This window comes from Pelobates fuscus, chromosome 3 (assembly GCF_036172605.1).
Source record: "Pelobates fuscus isolate aPelFus1 chromosome 3, aPelFus1.pri, whole genome shotgun sequence".
Classification (NCBI taxonomy): Eukaryota; Metazoa; Chordata; class Amphibia; order Anura; family Pelobatidae; genus Pelobates; species Pelobates fuscus.
Window position 1 is genome coordinate 364200251 of NC_086319.1, and position 13814 is coordinate 364214064.

General features: G+C 38.9%; 1 protein-coding gene across 1 annotated transcript; it reads right to left on the reverse strand.

Annotated features, from left to right (window-relative positions):
• Window positions 1–46: 46 nt before the first annotated feature.
• ULK3 (unc-51 like kinase 3) lies at window positions 47–11146 on the reverse strand. Its single transcript, XM_063445890.1, has 16 exons — window positions 10940–11146; window positions 8999–9139; window positions 7918–8038; window positions 6218–6322; window positions 5997–6140; window positions 5308–5390; window positions 4937–5092; window positions 4188–4293; window positions 3348–3388; window positions 3008–3110; window positions 2316–2380; window positions 2001–2076; window positions 1090–1130; window positions 971–1012; window positions 695–761; window positions 47–152 (listed from the first exon to the last, which is right to left on the reverse strand). The coding sequence occupies exons 1-16, from the start codon at window positions 11039–11041 to the stop codon at window positions 136–138; spliced, it is 1410 nt and encodes a 469-aa protein (XP_063301960.1). The 5' UTR covers window positions 11042–11146; the 3' UTR covers window positions 47–135.
• Window positions 11147–13814: the final 2668 nt, after the last annotated feature.

Genomic DNA, 13814 nt, shown 5'->3' on the forward strand with positions numbered 1-13814 from the left:
CCATGGGTGGTCCGAGTTACTAGGCAAATAAAATGACAGTGCAGCAAACAGTGGAAAATAATTTAATTATTCTAATCACCATAATTTAGTTACAAGAAACATTTAAAACCAGACCAGTGTGCGCATTGCTGAGGATCATTGCAGCGAACAAGCTGTAAGAAAACAGAAGGTACAGATAGTTAGAGAGGAGAAGAGTTCCTGGAGGGAGTACACACAGACAAAAAGGAGAAGTGGTTATGGTGAGAAAAGTAGTGAAGGGGCATAAAAGTCCCACTGAAAGTCTCACACTATGAGGAAATGAGTATGGAGGGAGAGACAGAAATTGTTTTGTGGAAAAGGGTCAATATTAAGATGGAATTATTGGTGTAAACAGACATGTGTTATAAGTTGGCGTTAGAGGATGGAAAAACAATTTATGGAGGGCTCAAAGTGATGAGATTCATGGATGCCTTTACAGTGAAGCAGAATGGGTGGGATAAAGAAAGAAAGAATAAAGGAATTTATAAAGAGTCTCCTGAAAGAGGTAGATAGTGGGTTGTAATGACATTTATAAATATAGAGGGATGAATTAGGACAAGCGCAATTGGACAAAATGTGAAAGGTTGTGTAAATGTGTAAGTGATGAAGAAACGAAAGAAGAAAATATTTGTTCCCAATTGTGATGGACCTGGTTGGGCCCTTTAAAAACACTTACAGCCTCGGACGGACTCGGAGAGCATTTCCTGATCCAAGGATTCCGATTTCCAGTGGGATGTCTTTAGCTAGGACAAAGAGCAAAAAGATCACACATATCCAATAGATTCTCAGAAAAGACATCTTTAGTGATCAACTTAACCCAGTCTTGGAATACCATGATTATATACAACCTGATTATTATATTGCCTGCTTTCCTAATCTACAACACAAGAGCTTTTTAAATTTTATTTTTTAAATTCTATTTATTTTTTTAATTCAGTAACAGCACACCTACCTGCTCTTTTAGAAACTCTGCCCTTCTCATTAGTGTCTGAATCTGCACGGATACAAAACAAAGGGGTTAAGGAGGGTCCATAGCTTAGCATTAATTACTCAGAAGGGACTGGTACTTACCTCCGCATGTAATAACTCTCGTCTCCTCCCAGCAGCTTCAGCTAAAAAGGACCGACAAAGAAAGGATTATTAGGAACGGTTTATCATTTTATCATGCAGCCCTTCTATACCAAACAGGAGACATGTCATTCGGCAAAATATTATGACGATCGTGGCAAAAACACCGCCCTTTTGAAAAGTGAAGCATGGGCTGTACGTATGATGTAAAGAAAGCATTCATACATACAGAAATTAGCTTACACATCACACAACTCTTTATAGATTGTATAACGTGCATTTCCCATATAAAAAGTGAACTTGGATACAATTATTTATATCCCCTGTACCAATAGCTTTATATATGCTGATAGAGCCGGAGATAAACACAGGCACCTGTTCTCTAAATTCTGAAACTAATGCATTACCATTTAAAAACAAACTAAGTAATTCAAAAAGGTAAAAACAAATATTTTACGAGTGATGCGTTTCAGAACACCTCTCTTATTTGCTAGGACCTGCCTATTATTTTCCACAAATAAGATGAGACACAGACACACACACACACAGACACACACACACTACACTACACTACACAAAGGTTGCCCAAAATGTAGATCTACAACATGTGGGGATCCACAACTCCCATGATGCTTTGCATGCCTTTAGAATGGCAAAGCACATTTTCAAACATCTCGGGATCTTCCTTGTGGGCACCCCTGCACTACACAAATTACTGTAACAGGCAGAACAGCTATTCCAACCCCTTATTAAACAATGTGATATCACATTGCATTGACAGCAGTCATGGTGTGACAGGATATTGAATCATGAGGTCTCTATATCTTATTGCATACTAAGGACATCCTTCTTCAGTAACGATATATATTAATTAATTAATTGACAACGTTCACATAACATATACTATCACTCACCAGACAGCATCAGAATCAGCTCCCCCAGGCTTTGCTGGTAGAGATCCAATGCATCATGCACCATACCCTCTTCATCCTGGATACACAAAACAGGTTTGTTTTAAAGAGCAATTCCAGGGTTAGGCTCTAAAGATGGTGCAATCACCACGGAAACAAAAGGAATGTTAGTGTTTTTTATTCCACTTTTAGAACACTTCCCTGGAACGGTGCTTCGTATAGAGCATCCAGTGTATCAAGATAGGAGAACAGTAAAGCATTAAGCATTAATGAGCAGCATGACTTGCCCCATATCACCTTCCCAGCCTCGCTGCTTACCTTGGCAACAGCCGCAGACGCCACTTCCAGAGCAGCAAACAGACGTGGCTTGTCCTGGGCCATTTCTGTGCATCATAACCAAGCACATGACAGCAGGGCAAGTATGAAATAGGTGAAGGAGAGATAAAAGGACCATTTAATAACAACAAGATAGCTATACTGGCAAAGCATCTCTGTATGTAATCCTATGAAGTCAATAGATTTAGAACACGTATTATAAAGTAGGCATGCAGTTACCAGTAATATTGACTGAGGGTAAAGACGCACTAGAACAGACGGGGATAGTAAGCACACTTGTCAAGGGGATTTCAGCTATATTGACAAAAAGCACACTTGGGATTATTCACTAAACTGAGAGTTTTGGAACAGAGTAGGAATTCAAGTTTCATATCAATACAGGAAAATTAGAAAAAGGGGGGATTAAATAATTATCACCAATTTAGTTTAGCTTAAAATTATAAATTTATTTATCATGTTTCTGTGGATGCAAGTTGAGTGAATAAACCCAGGTATTTTAAATCATTATATATGCCGTGTCTGATTTCCTAGGGGTGCCGGTGATTGTAGAGGCTTGTGATGGTATCTCGCATTGTTATACTAAACAGGAGATTAGATGCATTTGGATTGCATGACATAGAAATACAAGTCACTTGCTGGCGTTTGCCGTTTCTTTAGAAAGTGCCGGAGCTCACCCTTTAATAGTTCCCGTGCTGATGTGCCCTGCATCAAGAGAGTCCTGTTACTAGAGGACACCAGGACCTTCAGCTCCTCTGCCCTAGAGATGTACTGAGTGACCTGCAGAGATCAGAGTTTGGCTGAATGTGAGGAACAGTCCCTATAGCGGAGACCCTGGATGACCATTGAGCTACTCTAACTGGCTAAGAAACAGAATGTAGAGAACTCCGTAACATTCTTTCTATCCTGCCTTTGTTATATAGCAATTAAGAACAAGGTCTATTGTCTCCCAATATATAAAGAGTTAAATAGCAGAAGCTTCTATGTATCACATGTATAAGTAGGGTCCAAACTAACCTTTGATCTCAAAGCCTGTTTTCGTCTGACATCCGTTTCATCTACAAAAGAATTTTAAGAAAGTTAAAACAATAGAACAGAATATGAAAACCGAATGTACTCTGGCCAAAAATATGCTTACAAGATCTCTCATAAAAACAGGAAAAGAAACCAGAATTAGGTTAGTGTTATTGGCACAGAGCTATGCCTATTACTTTGTTGAGACAGAAAACGTAAGTGCAGATGTGTTATCACACAGATCTTATCTCAAGCTGTTGGGGCTATTCTACATTTGTGGATAAGACTAGATAGACATACAGATAGCATTATTTCCCCTCAACCCGTTCTTCACCAGTACACATTTTTATGTGTATTGAAACATACAAGTTCGTTTGCCATTTTCTCCATGGATTCAGCTCCTTTCATGATATTAATATGCAAACAGGTGGTGAGGACACGGAATCAAACTGTTTGTTTCTTCAGCTCCTTTCCCTCAATATCATGAGAGAGAGAGAATTTCAAATTGGTAAAACACACAGGCACCGTCGGTCTGCGTGTGTTTCTGTAACTCATTATTGTGAGATGGTTTTTTCTTGAGATCATAATGTAATAACTTTGCTTTGACTCATTGTAAACCCCCACGTATTTCAGTGCTCAATGGGTATACTGTATTCATGTACCAAAATTAGACATTTGCATGTATTGTGTTCCATTTCCTTGTTAGTTTTCATTTTTTATTTTTTTTAACACTTTTTTTTACTGAAATAAAAAACAAAAATAGCAACCATTTAAACACAGTTCTGTACACCCTACTTATTAATGAGGTGATATTACAGGGCATTAATTATAAATAATATTTACAGTGCAGGGCAGGGATGAAATAGTCCATGGCTCGGCAGTACAGGGTCAGGGCGCTGGTGAAATCCCCGGCACTATCTTTTTCCACAGCTTCTATCACCAGGGACAACTGCGGTAACAGAGAGAATGCACAGAGTCAGGTGGAGAAATGTAACTTTAAAGGCACAGTACAAAGAGGGTGACACTGTGGATATAAAATAAGGTGACAGACACTCATGCACACTTTACTATTTGCACACAATTAGTCAACGTGGACACGTACGTTTCAACGTACTGACAGACACGCACAAACTTAATGAATGCCCTGTCACTCCACTGCTCAGCTTTGTCAGTGATGTGAGGGAGAGTAGAGCAGGTGAGTCTGCACTACTTGGTGTCATGTAGAGAATGTGCTGTCTCTGCTTTCTCTATCAGAGAGAGAGCTTTAGAAAACCCAGGCTCTCTTGACTGAGAGTATTAAGGATGTGACATTGTATTACGTCCTCCTGGTGATGTCAGTCAAGAGGTCTCACGGACTGCAAGGAGAGCCCTGAGCGGTCTCAGTTGCCACAGAACTCAGGCGCAGTTTGCTCTTTTGCTGACCAACTGTCTGGTTGGGGGAAATCACACGAATTCTCATTGCAAAGTGCCACTTCTGGATGACCATGATGACATGGCACTGTAGATTAGCCAAGCAATAGTGTAGGGGGCATCTAGTAAAATGTATTGTTATAATAGAGTGAGCAACAGTATGTAACAGGGAGTGTACATACGGCTTTTTGTAGAGATTCCGCACACGCCATGTGTTCCAAGTCTACAAAGGGGTGAGCAAAGAAGTCTGGGAATGAAATCCTCTCATTAGGGTCTCTCTTCAAGAGTCTCTGCAGCAGGTCACGGCATTCAAGGGACACTCGCGGCCTGGGTGGTAGCTGAGGACAAGACGTAAAGGAGTAAGCTTGTCTGAAATATAACTTTTTATGGTACGTTACATGCCAAAACAATCAAACCAATTTTATTATTTCTATTCCCCGACAAATGTCCTACTCTCATCCCCACCCCTGCCCATGCAGACTATTCTTCCTCCATTTTCTCATTTTTACTAAAAAATAATTATACTACCTCGCTCGCATCTCTAAGTCTTTACCTCTATTGTACGGTCACTGCGGATTTTTTCCTCCAATTCAGAGAAGGATTTGGAAGCAAATGGAGCCTTCCCAAAGAGTGCCTCTGGAACATGACAGAGAGGTATAGATAAGACTACGGACAAAGCACTAGACCATCCTGGCTATAACCAGAATAGGTCATTAAATTAACAAGAAAAAAATACACATCTACTCTTTAGCAAAAAACCACAAAGGTTGATTAGACATCTCATGTAGCATCAAAGGAATCTAAATGAAAATTCTACACATACTTCTTTAATAAAGTAGCATAGCATTAGATTTCAATGTTCAATAACTTCCTAAGAACCCCATGAAGTGTTCCATTTGTCAATAAATTCTACTATAATTAGAATGCTACAACCTAGAAATGTACCCATTTTCTAAAGCAGCTCTGACAGAGAATCTTTAATACTGATATGATGGTGACCAGAATGTAAAATACCCCATGTAGTTCAATAAGCCTTCAAGCCATCTCAGGTAGGTTAATTTAAAAAGTCACACATCTGTAATATCTGCACATTTTGCAGTATTAATCCAAACAGTCGTACTGTTTTTTTTCTACACCACGTTGTGTTTGATGTATTCCCCTGGTGTAGATTTATGAATGTTTTAATGTTGTGAATACATTTCTAAAATAGGCAAACCTGCTTTAAAAGTACAGTCCACTCACCATACAGAATAACCCCGACAGACCACAAATCGACCCGGGCGTCATAGTGACTGCGGCACACCATCTCGGGAGCCATGTACAGGGGAGACCCTCTTAGCGCTTGTGCTTCATCCTGCGATGTCATGTGCTGAGCAAAACCAAAATCTGGTGAGGAGTTGGGAAGGCTGAGACGATCTATGGCCTCAGTTTGTTTGTATCCATAACCGCTTCCACAAACTCACCTGCCAGCTTCAGATGAGGTCCATCTAGACTGCTCAGAAGGATGTTCTGAGGCTTCAGATCCAGGTGAGAAATGTTTTTTTCATATAGGCACTTCAGAGCACTAGCTAAAAGAAGAAAGAGGATGAGAGAGATCACAATGCCAACAGAAATATACTAGATCAACATAAACTGGAGAAAAGAGTGAAAGCGTTATTTTATGCAGAATTTAAAGGGACACTATAGTCACCAAAACAACTTTAGCTTATTGAAGCAGTTTTTGTGTATAGATCATGCCTCTGAAGTCTCACTGCTCAATGCATTGCCATTTAAATTACTTTTGTTTCTATTTATGCAGCCCTAGCCACACCTCCCATGACTCCTCCCGTGACTGACACAGCCTGCAAGAAAAAAAATGGTTTCATTTTCAGATGTTAACTTACTTTACAAGTTTTTATCTTCTGTTCTGTAGATTGAACTTTTATTACATACACAAGTCTCCAGCAGGGTCTAGTAAGCAATTAACAGAGCCGGATATAAGAAATTATAAACCAAACAGTATTTGCAATAAAGGTAAGTATAAACATTAGATCTCACTTTACACAAAGTGTTTCGGAAGGTTGTGTAAGTCACACATAGGGCTAGGGCTGTATAAACAAAGTGATTTAACTCCTAAATGGCAGAGAATTGAGAAGTGATTTATACACCAAAACTTCAATGAGCTAAAATTTGTTTTGGAGACTAGAATGCCCCTTTAAGAACTCCATTGGCAAATATCTGAACAAAACAGGCTATACTTGCATCACAGTGCCACAGACGCATCAAGGGGAGTAGCTCACATACTACGCAAGTCAGGAATAGTTGAGGGTACGGCAGTCTAACATTCTAGTCAACATATTAAATCAGGTGCGACTAGGACTCGGCACCACATCTAGAAGACCAAAAAAATCTGGAATCTCTGAAAGTGGAGATTAACATATCCAGTCTTTAAGCATGGCCAATAAACTGGACAATCATGTAACTAGGGACAAACACTTGGCATTACGTTAAGCAAGTGCACAATAGTAAATATAAAGGTAAACTCATCAATGGGTGCGGCGAGGGCAGATCAATTCTCATGGTAACAAGTTCAAGGACACAATGTAAGATCGGAACAGAAGGTGGAAAAGTCCAACTATGGTGCAAAGTTGTAACAATACTAAAATAAATGTCACATTAAAAAGACCCAAATATGCAGAATAAATAACGGTTCAGGCATTCTGGGGTAACAGCAATAGCAGCTTTATTGGGGCAATAGCAGCAACGTTTCAATCCTACCGGGTCTTCATCAACCTCGTAGAGCTTGCTAAAAACCCAGTAGGGTCGAAACGTTGCTGCTTTTGCTTCAATAAAGCTGCTATTTTTGTTATCCTGCAGTACCTGTGCCGGTATTTATTCTGCATATCTTGGAAGGGAGGCCTGGCCAGCCCTGGCTTCAGAGCACCTGTGCTATTTGGTGAGTGCGGTATCCTGGGAGATTCGATACAGGAGTAAGGTGAAGAAGAGTAATAGGATGACTGCGAGAATGATATTTAATGCCAACAGAGAAAGGAAGAGGAGGAATTAGATACGTCATGTTTGTGGGAGAAGGTGAGAAATGGTTTTCCAACACAGTAACAGAGATTACCAGTGAGTAATGTTTGTGTGGGTAAATAAAACAAAGTGATAATGATGGCATATCTACCAAGCTGCTGAAGGAAGATTTGTGTCGTCTTTTCGGGAAGAATCCTACGAGTTCTGATAAAGTGAGACAGATCTCCGCCAGGACAGTACTCTGTGATTATAAATATGTAATCCCGGTCCCACTGCAAAATAGAAAGCATGCAGGAGAGGCAATGAGTCTAAGGACGGGACGAGAATATGGAAAAAATACTTAGATTACAAGAAATGAGAGCGAGGGAGGAGGTAAAAGCACAAACCAGGGTTATTAGCTAAATTGGCAACTTGCCCCCGGCACATAAGATCAAATTACTCAAGGTGTGCAGTGTTACAGCTTGAAACACTGCACATCCAGACGTTTACCACCATAACCACCTCAAAAAGCAGTAGTGGTCATGATGGTTGGAGTAACGCTTTGAATGGAGGCCTTAGTCTTACTGTATTTTAGAGAATAATGCGCTACATCTGCAGCAGGCGTTATTCAGAGAATAAAATATTAAGGCACATGGGATGTCCATTTAAAGTGGCACTGTTTTTAAAACAGAAGCTTAACTCCAAATATATTTTATATAATATTTTATATTCCTAAACAGATCGGCTGCATTGATCAACAGGACAGGACAGCTGCTGCAGTTTTCAGTTAACTGTTAACTAAAATGATACTATCAAACCCATAAACAATGAAGAATAGCTGAAAAGTTGCTGTACGTGACAGGTTAAGTCATAAAAGTGTAACGTGATCACAAGACGATGGATTCCATTTATAGTAACCTCCCATGTGACTACTCAAGAAAACAAATTTGCTGAAGGAGCTGACGTGCCCTGTGGATTTAGGGTTAGGGGACAGTGTAACCATGCAGGTTGGTGGCTGAACACCTGCACTCAAGATGCTCTGAATGGCAACTTCTATTATTCTGAGCCTGGCTGAGAGTGGTGAGAGTAACAAATCACAGAACATCCTGTGCCTACCTTAGGGTAACACTGTAATAGGCATGGTATTAGGACTGGAGCTGTAATAACCACTACATTTTAATGAATGATGTATTATTTTTAGTTTGTTATTTTTATAATGCTGGAATAATAATTAATCAGGTCTGATTACATACCTGAAAGTCCTTCAACTCAAGAATATGTGGGTGATGAACCGTCTTCAAGATCTCAATCTCCGTCAGAAGGTTTTCCACTGATGCTTTGTTGAGACTTTTTTTGCTGACGCATTTGATGGCCACCACTTCACGAGCATTTCGCTAGTAGACCCAAAATATAAAGGAAAAAGGACAAGTTTGCAAACAGCAGATTTTTGTTTTATATATAAAACAGTGAGTAATGATCACAAAATAATTTTTACACTATTCAATACTGTTGATTATCCAATCGCTAAAACGGTACATAACTGTGCTATGTGCACCTCATAAACTTTATATCATATCTGACTCACTATACACATCAAGATTGATTTAGGAGAACAGAAAGTAAAGGAGCCCCACGAGGGAAATGCTCACGAGAATCTAAAAGGAAGTTATGAACAGTTATTGATGAATTGTGCCAAGCAGTAAGGAAACAGTACTCTATGGGGATTTCATTATCCTTACCTATATGACCCTAATCCATCCCACAGGTGTACAGTGACAGTTTCAGATCATGCCAGCAATAATTAATATTTTCACATCAGATACACTAATCACAGTATGCAATGCTACTTCCACAATAGATTATTATTAAATATATAGGTACAATGCTACGTCCACAATAGATTATTATTAAATATATAGGTACAATGCTACGTCCACAATAGATTATTATTATTAAATATATAGGTACAATGCTACTTCCACAATAGATTATTATTATTATTAAATATCTAGGCACAATGCTACGTCCACAATAGATTATTATTATTAAATATATAGGTACAATGCTACGTCCACAATAGATTATTATTATTAAATATATAGGTACAATGCTACGTCCACAATAGATTATTATTATTAAATATATAGGTACAATGCTACGTCCACAATAGATTATTATTATTATTATTAAATATATAGGTACAATGCTACATCCACAATAGATTATTATTATATAGGTACAATGCTACTTCCACAATAGATTATTATTAAATATATAGGTACAATGCTACGTCCACAATAGATTATTATTAAATATATAGGCACAATGCTACTTCCACAATAGATTATTATTAAATATATAGGTACAATGCTACGTCCACAATAGATTATTATTATTAAATATATAGGCACAATGCTACTTCCACAATAGATTATTATTAAATATATAGGCACAATGCTACTTCCACAATAGATTATTATTATTAAATATATAGGTACAATGCTACTTCCACAATAGATTATTATTAAATATATAGGTACAATGCTACTTCCACAATAGATTATTATTATTAAATATATAGGTACAATGCTACGTCCACAATAGATTATTATTATTATTATTAAATATATAGGTACAATGCTACATCCACAATAGATTATTATTATATAGGTACAATGCTACTTCCACAATAGATTATTATTAAATATATAGGTACAATGCTACGTCCACAATAGATTATTATTAAATATATAGGCACAATGCTACTTCCACAATAGATTATTATTAAATATATAGGTACAATGCTACGTCCACAATAGATTATTATTATTAAATATATAGGCACAATGCTACTTCCACAATAGATTATTATTAAATATATAGGCACAATGCTACTTCCACAATAGATTATTATTATTAAATATATAGGTACAATGCTACTTCCACAATAGATTATTATTAAATATATAGGTACAATGCTACTTCCACAATAGATTATTATTAAATATATAGGCACAGTCATTTTTTAGAAGAAAAAAAGAAAGAATCTGGGCATAGTTTTCAAAGTGAAGCAACCATTCCTGGTTTCCATGGTGATTGCAGCACTTTGACATATGTGCTGAATAATTGCGCTTGATACATGAGCCGCACAATATCACAATATTTCACTCCCCACCCAGGCCTGCTCCTATTACCTTCCTGTAAGCCTTGTACACTGTGGCATAGGTCCCGCTCCCCAGCTTGTCAGTGAGTATGAAGTCCTCCAGGCGAGGTGGGGCCCAGCTTGCCGAGGCCATGGTCCCCCCTGGCTGGGCTACCGGTGCGGTGGGGGGCACATGCTGATCCTATATGGATGTGTCAGGTTGCTCTGCACTTCCGGGTTTCAGTTAAAGGGACATGTGAGCTGCACAGGGAGACTGGCGCCACCTAATGGCGTAAGTGAGAGACACAGACTGCTCTTCCTTTGCATTCAGGGTAAGGCACCCCCTCACATTGTAGGGGTGTGTGATATCCAACTCTTAGTTCAGGCTGGCTGAGCATTTTGGGAGTGGCAGCATTGTGGTATGTCAGTAAGATAACCTGTGCCTTTTTGTCTATATGCAATAAATTTCCTAAACAATTGTAGTAAATTATATATTGAATAGCCAAGTGTAGGTTAAGGTTTAAAAAATATATGTATATCTATAGCGATGGCTTGGATACGTTAAACCAAGTTTTGTAGTTTATATTTTACTTCACCAGATGTTGGAGTTTAGTGAATAAACCCAATTATCCCTTAAAGCAGGAGAAATTCCATTTTAATGTGGTTCTGAAGTGGAAAGTATGGTGTTATCAATGTAATGAATACAGAGACTGAATCCCCTTCATGATAGTCAGTCACACAACATAATGATGAAGCCATGCTACAATGGGCAGGCTTCTAATCAGAAACACTAGGGACTCTCAAGACTATTCCGTAAACTGCATCTATTGATCCAAAGTGAATTTCAAATTTTAGACCAATCAGACAAATTAAAAAATGAACAGATTTGTAGCATATTACACATTTCTCTATTTTGTTCTAAAATTTACTAAATTTGGCAATTTTCTAATTTACTCAAATTTGGTACTTGGTGAATAAACCTAATTAACTCTCCTAAACCCTGTTTTAGGAAAAGCCATTTAATTTTTATTTCTGGCATCTACATATAGTCTATATAGTCCTTAGGTTCCCGCTAGGCTGAAGGGATTAAAACCCCTTCAGCCACTTTCCTTAGTCCAGCGCAAGGCTCCCCCTCCGATGTCAGCTCCCAAGTGGAACCGAATCAAATGCGCGGCATTACTCAATGCTTTCCTATGGATGTTCTGCGTGCTCAATGCGATTTTCCACTAGAGGCTGGATTAACCCTGTAATGTAAACATAGCAGTTTTACAGCTGCAGGGTTAAAACCTGGCACCCAGACCACTTCATTGAGCCGAAGTGGTCTGGGTGACTATAGTGGTCCTTTAAAGCCGAAGAAGCCACTGCTAATACAAGCTTACAATCTGAGGATTTGAGGTAGGCAGATATCATTAGATGTTTGGAAGAACCGGTGCTGTACTTAGCCATTCCGAATGCAAAATCCAGACACTGTTCACACTATTAAACAACGTCCACATTTTGCACACAAGGCTCTAAAGGAGACTGAATTTGGTCCAGATTTCATCTGGTTTTAGCTGGGTGCCTAAAACCTGGACTAGGATTGTTAAAATCCAGTGCTAGCAGGCAGTGACCAAATAGTTAAATAACTCTTGGAAATGTAAGGGTGACTGCGGCAGCTGACTTTCGCTTGCTAGCCAGCTGCCACATCAAAAAAGTAAAAACTGGGCAGCCATGTGGCTGTAGCCTGTAAAATACCAGGGGCGACAGTTTTACCCGTGCCACCACCCATGGAGACAGGATGCATTCGGATCTCATTCATTTATTTTCTTTAAAAATTGTTCTTTTTGAATCCTATACTTTGTATATATTTAGCAAATACAAGTAGTGTTTACCGATGATTCTCAAGCCTCAATTATATCAGACCATACAATGTTGCCGTATTCCTCCTCCCCAGGTACCCTACTCTTCCTGATGGCATCGAGACTGTCTACCCCCAATATCAAGGTAAATGAAGAAAAGTGCAATTCAGTCCCCCGAGGAGAGGATGCGTAATTAATTATAATATTACAATTTAAAAAAAATTGTGATGAATCATACTTCACTATCTAGAAGTCTAATGGAAGAATCAGGATGAGGTGGATGCCTGGAGAACACCACCAACAGAAATGCATAGTGCCTACTGTACAGTTTGGAAGAGGAGGGATAACGGGGTTGGTTTTCAGGGTTTGGGTTTCCGCAGTTCCATTGAAGGGTCATCTTAATTTTGCAGGATATGAAGACTTTTAGACAATTGGGTGCTTTTCCAACCGTGGCAACAGTTTGGGGAAAGCCCTTTCCTGTTTTGGCAGGCCTGTGTCCCTGTGCACAAAGTGAGGTTCATGAAGATATGGCTTGATAAGTTTGATGTGAAGGAACTCAAGTGGCATGCACAGAAACCTGACTTCAACCCCCACTGGACACCTTCGGGATGAACAAGAATGCAGACACAATCCAAAATCTTGTGGAAAGCCTTCCCAGAAGAGCGGCAGCTGTTATAGCCACAAAGCTATCTTCCATATTTTTGGAATGGAATGTCCAACAAGCTTATGTAGATGTGATGTCCACCCTGGAGTGTATGTGTAAAGTGACTCAATATAAAGTGGTTAATGTGCATACATGTTTCAGGAATTTTCACCATGCCAGTGATTCTCCTAAGGGAAATACATTAAATGTTCTAGATCTACAGTGAACTTTCTTGATACAGAAGCACCAGGATTTTGTTAAACCCCGGCAAGTTTACCATGATTGACTCTGGAATGAATGAGCAGCTCTAGACGATTTAGAGGCCAGTTGTAGAATTCTTGGCATGACAATCCAGCAAGTGTTTTTCAAATAGATGTAAGGGTTATAAGACTTGCATCCAATATAATCCTAAGAGGAGGTTTGATTTAAACTACAAAAATCCAGAC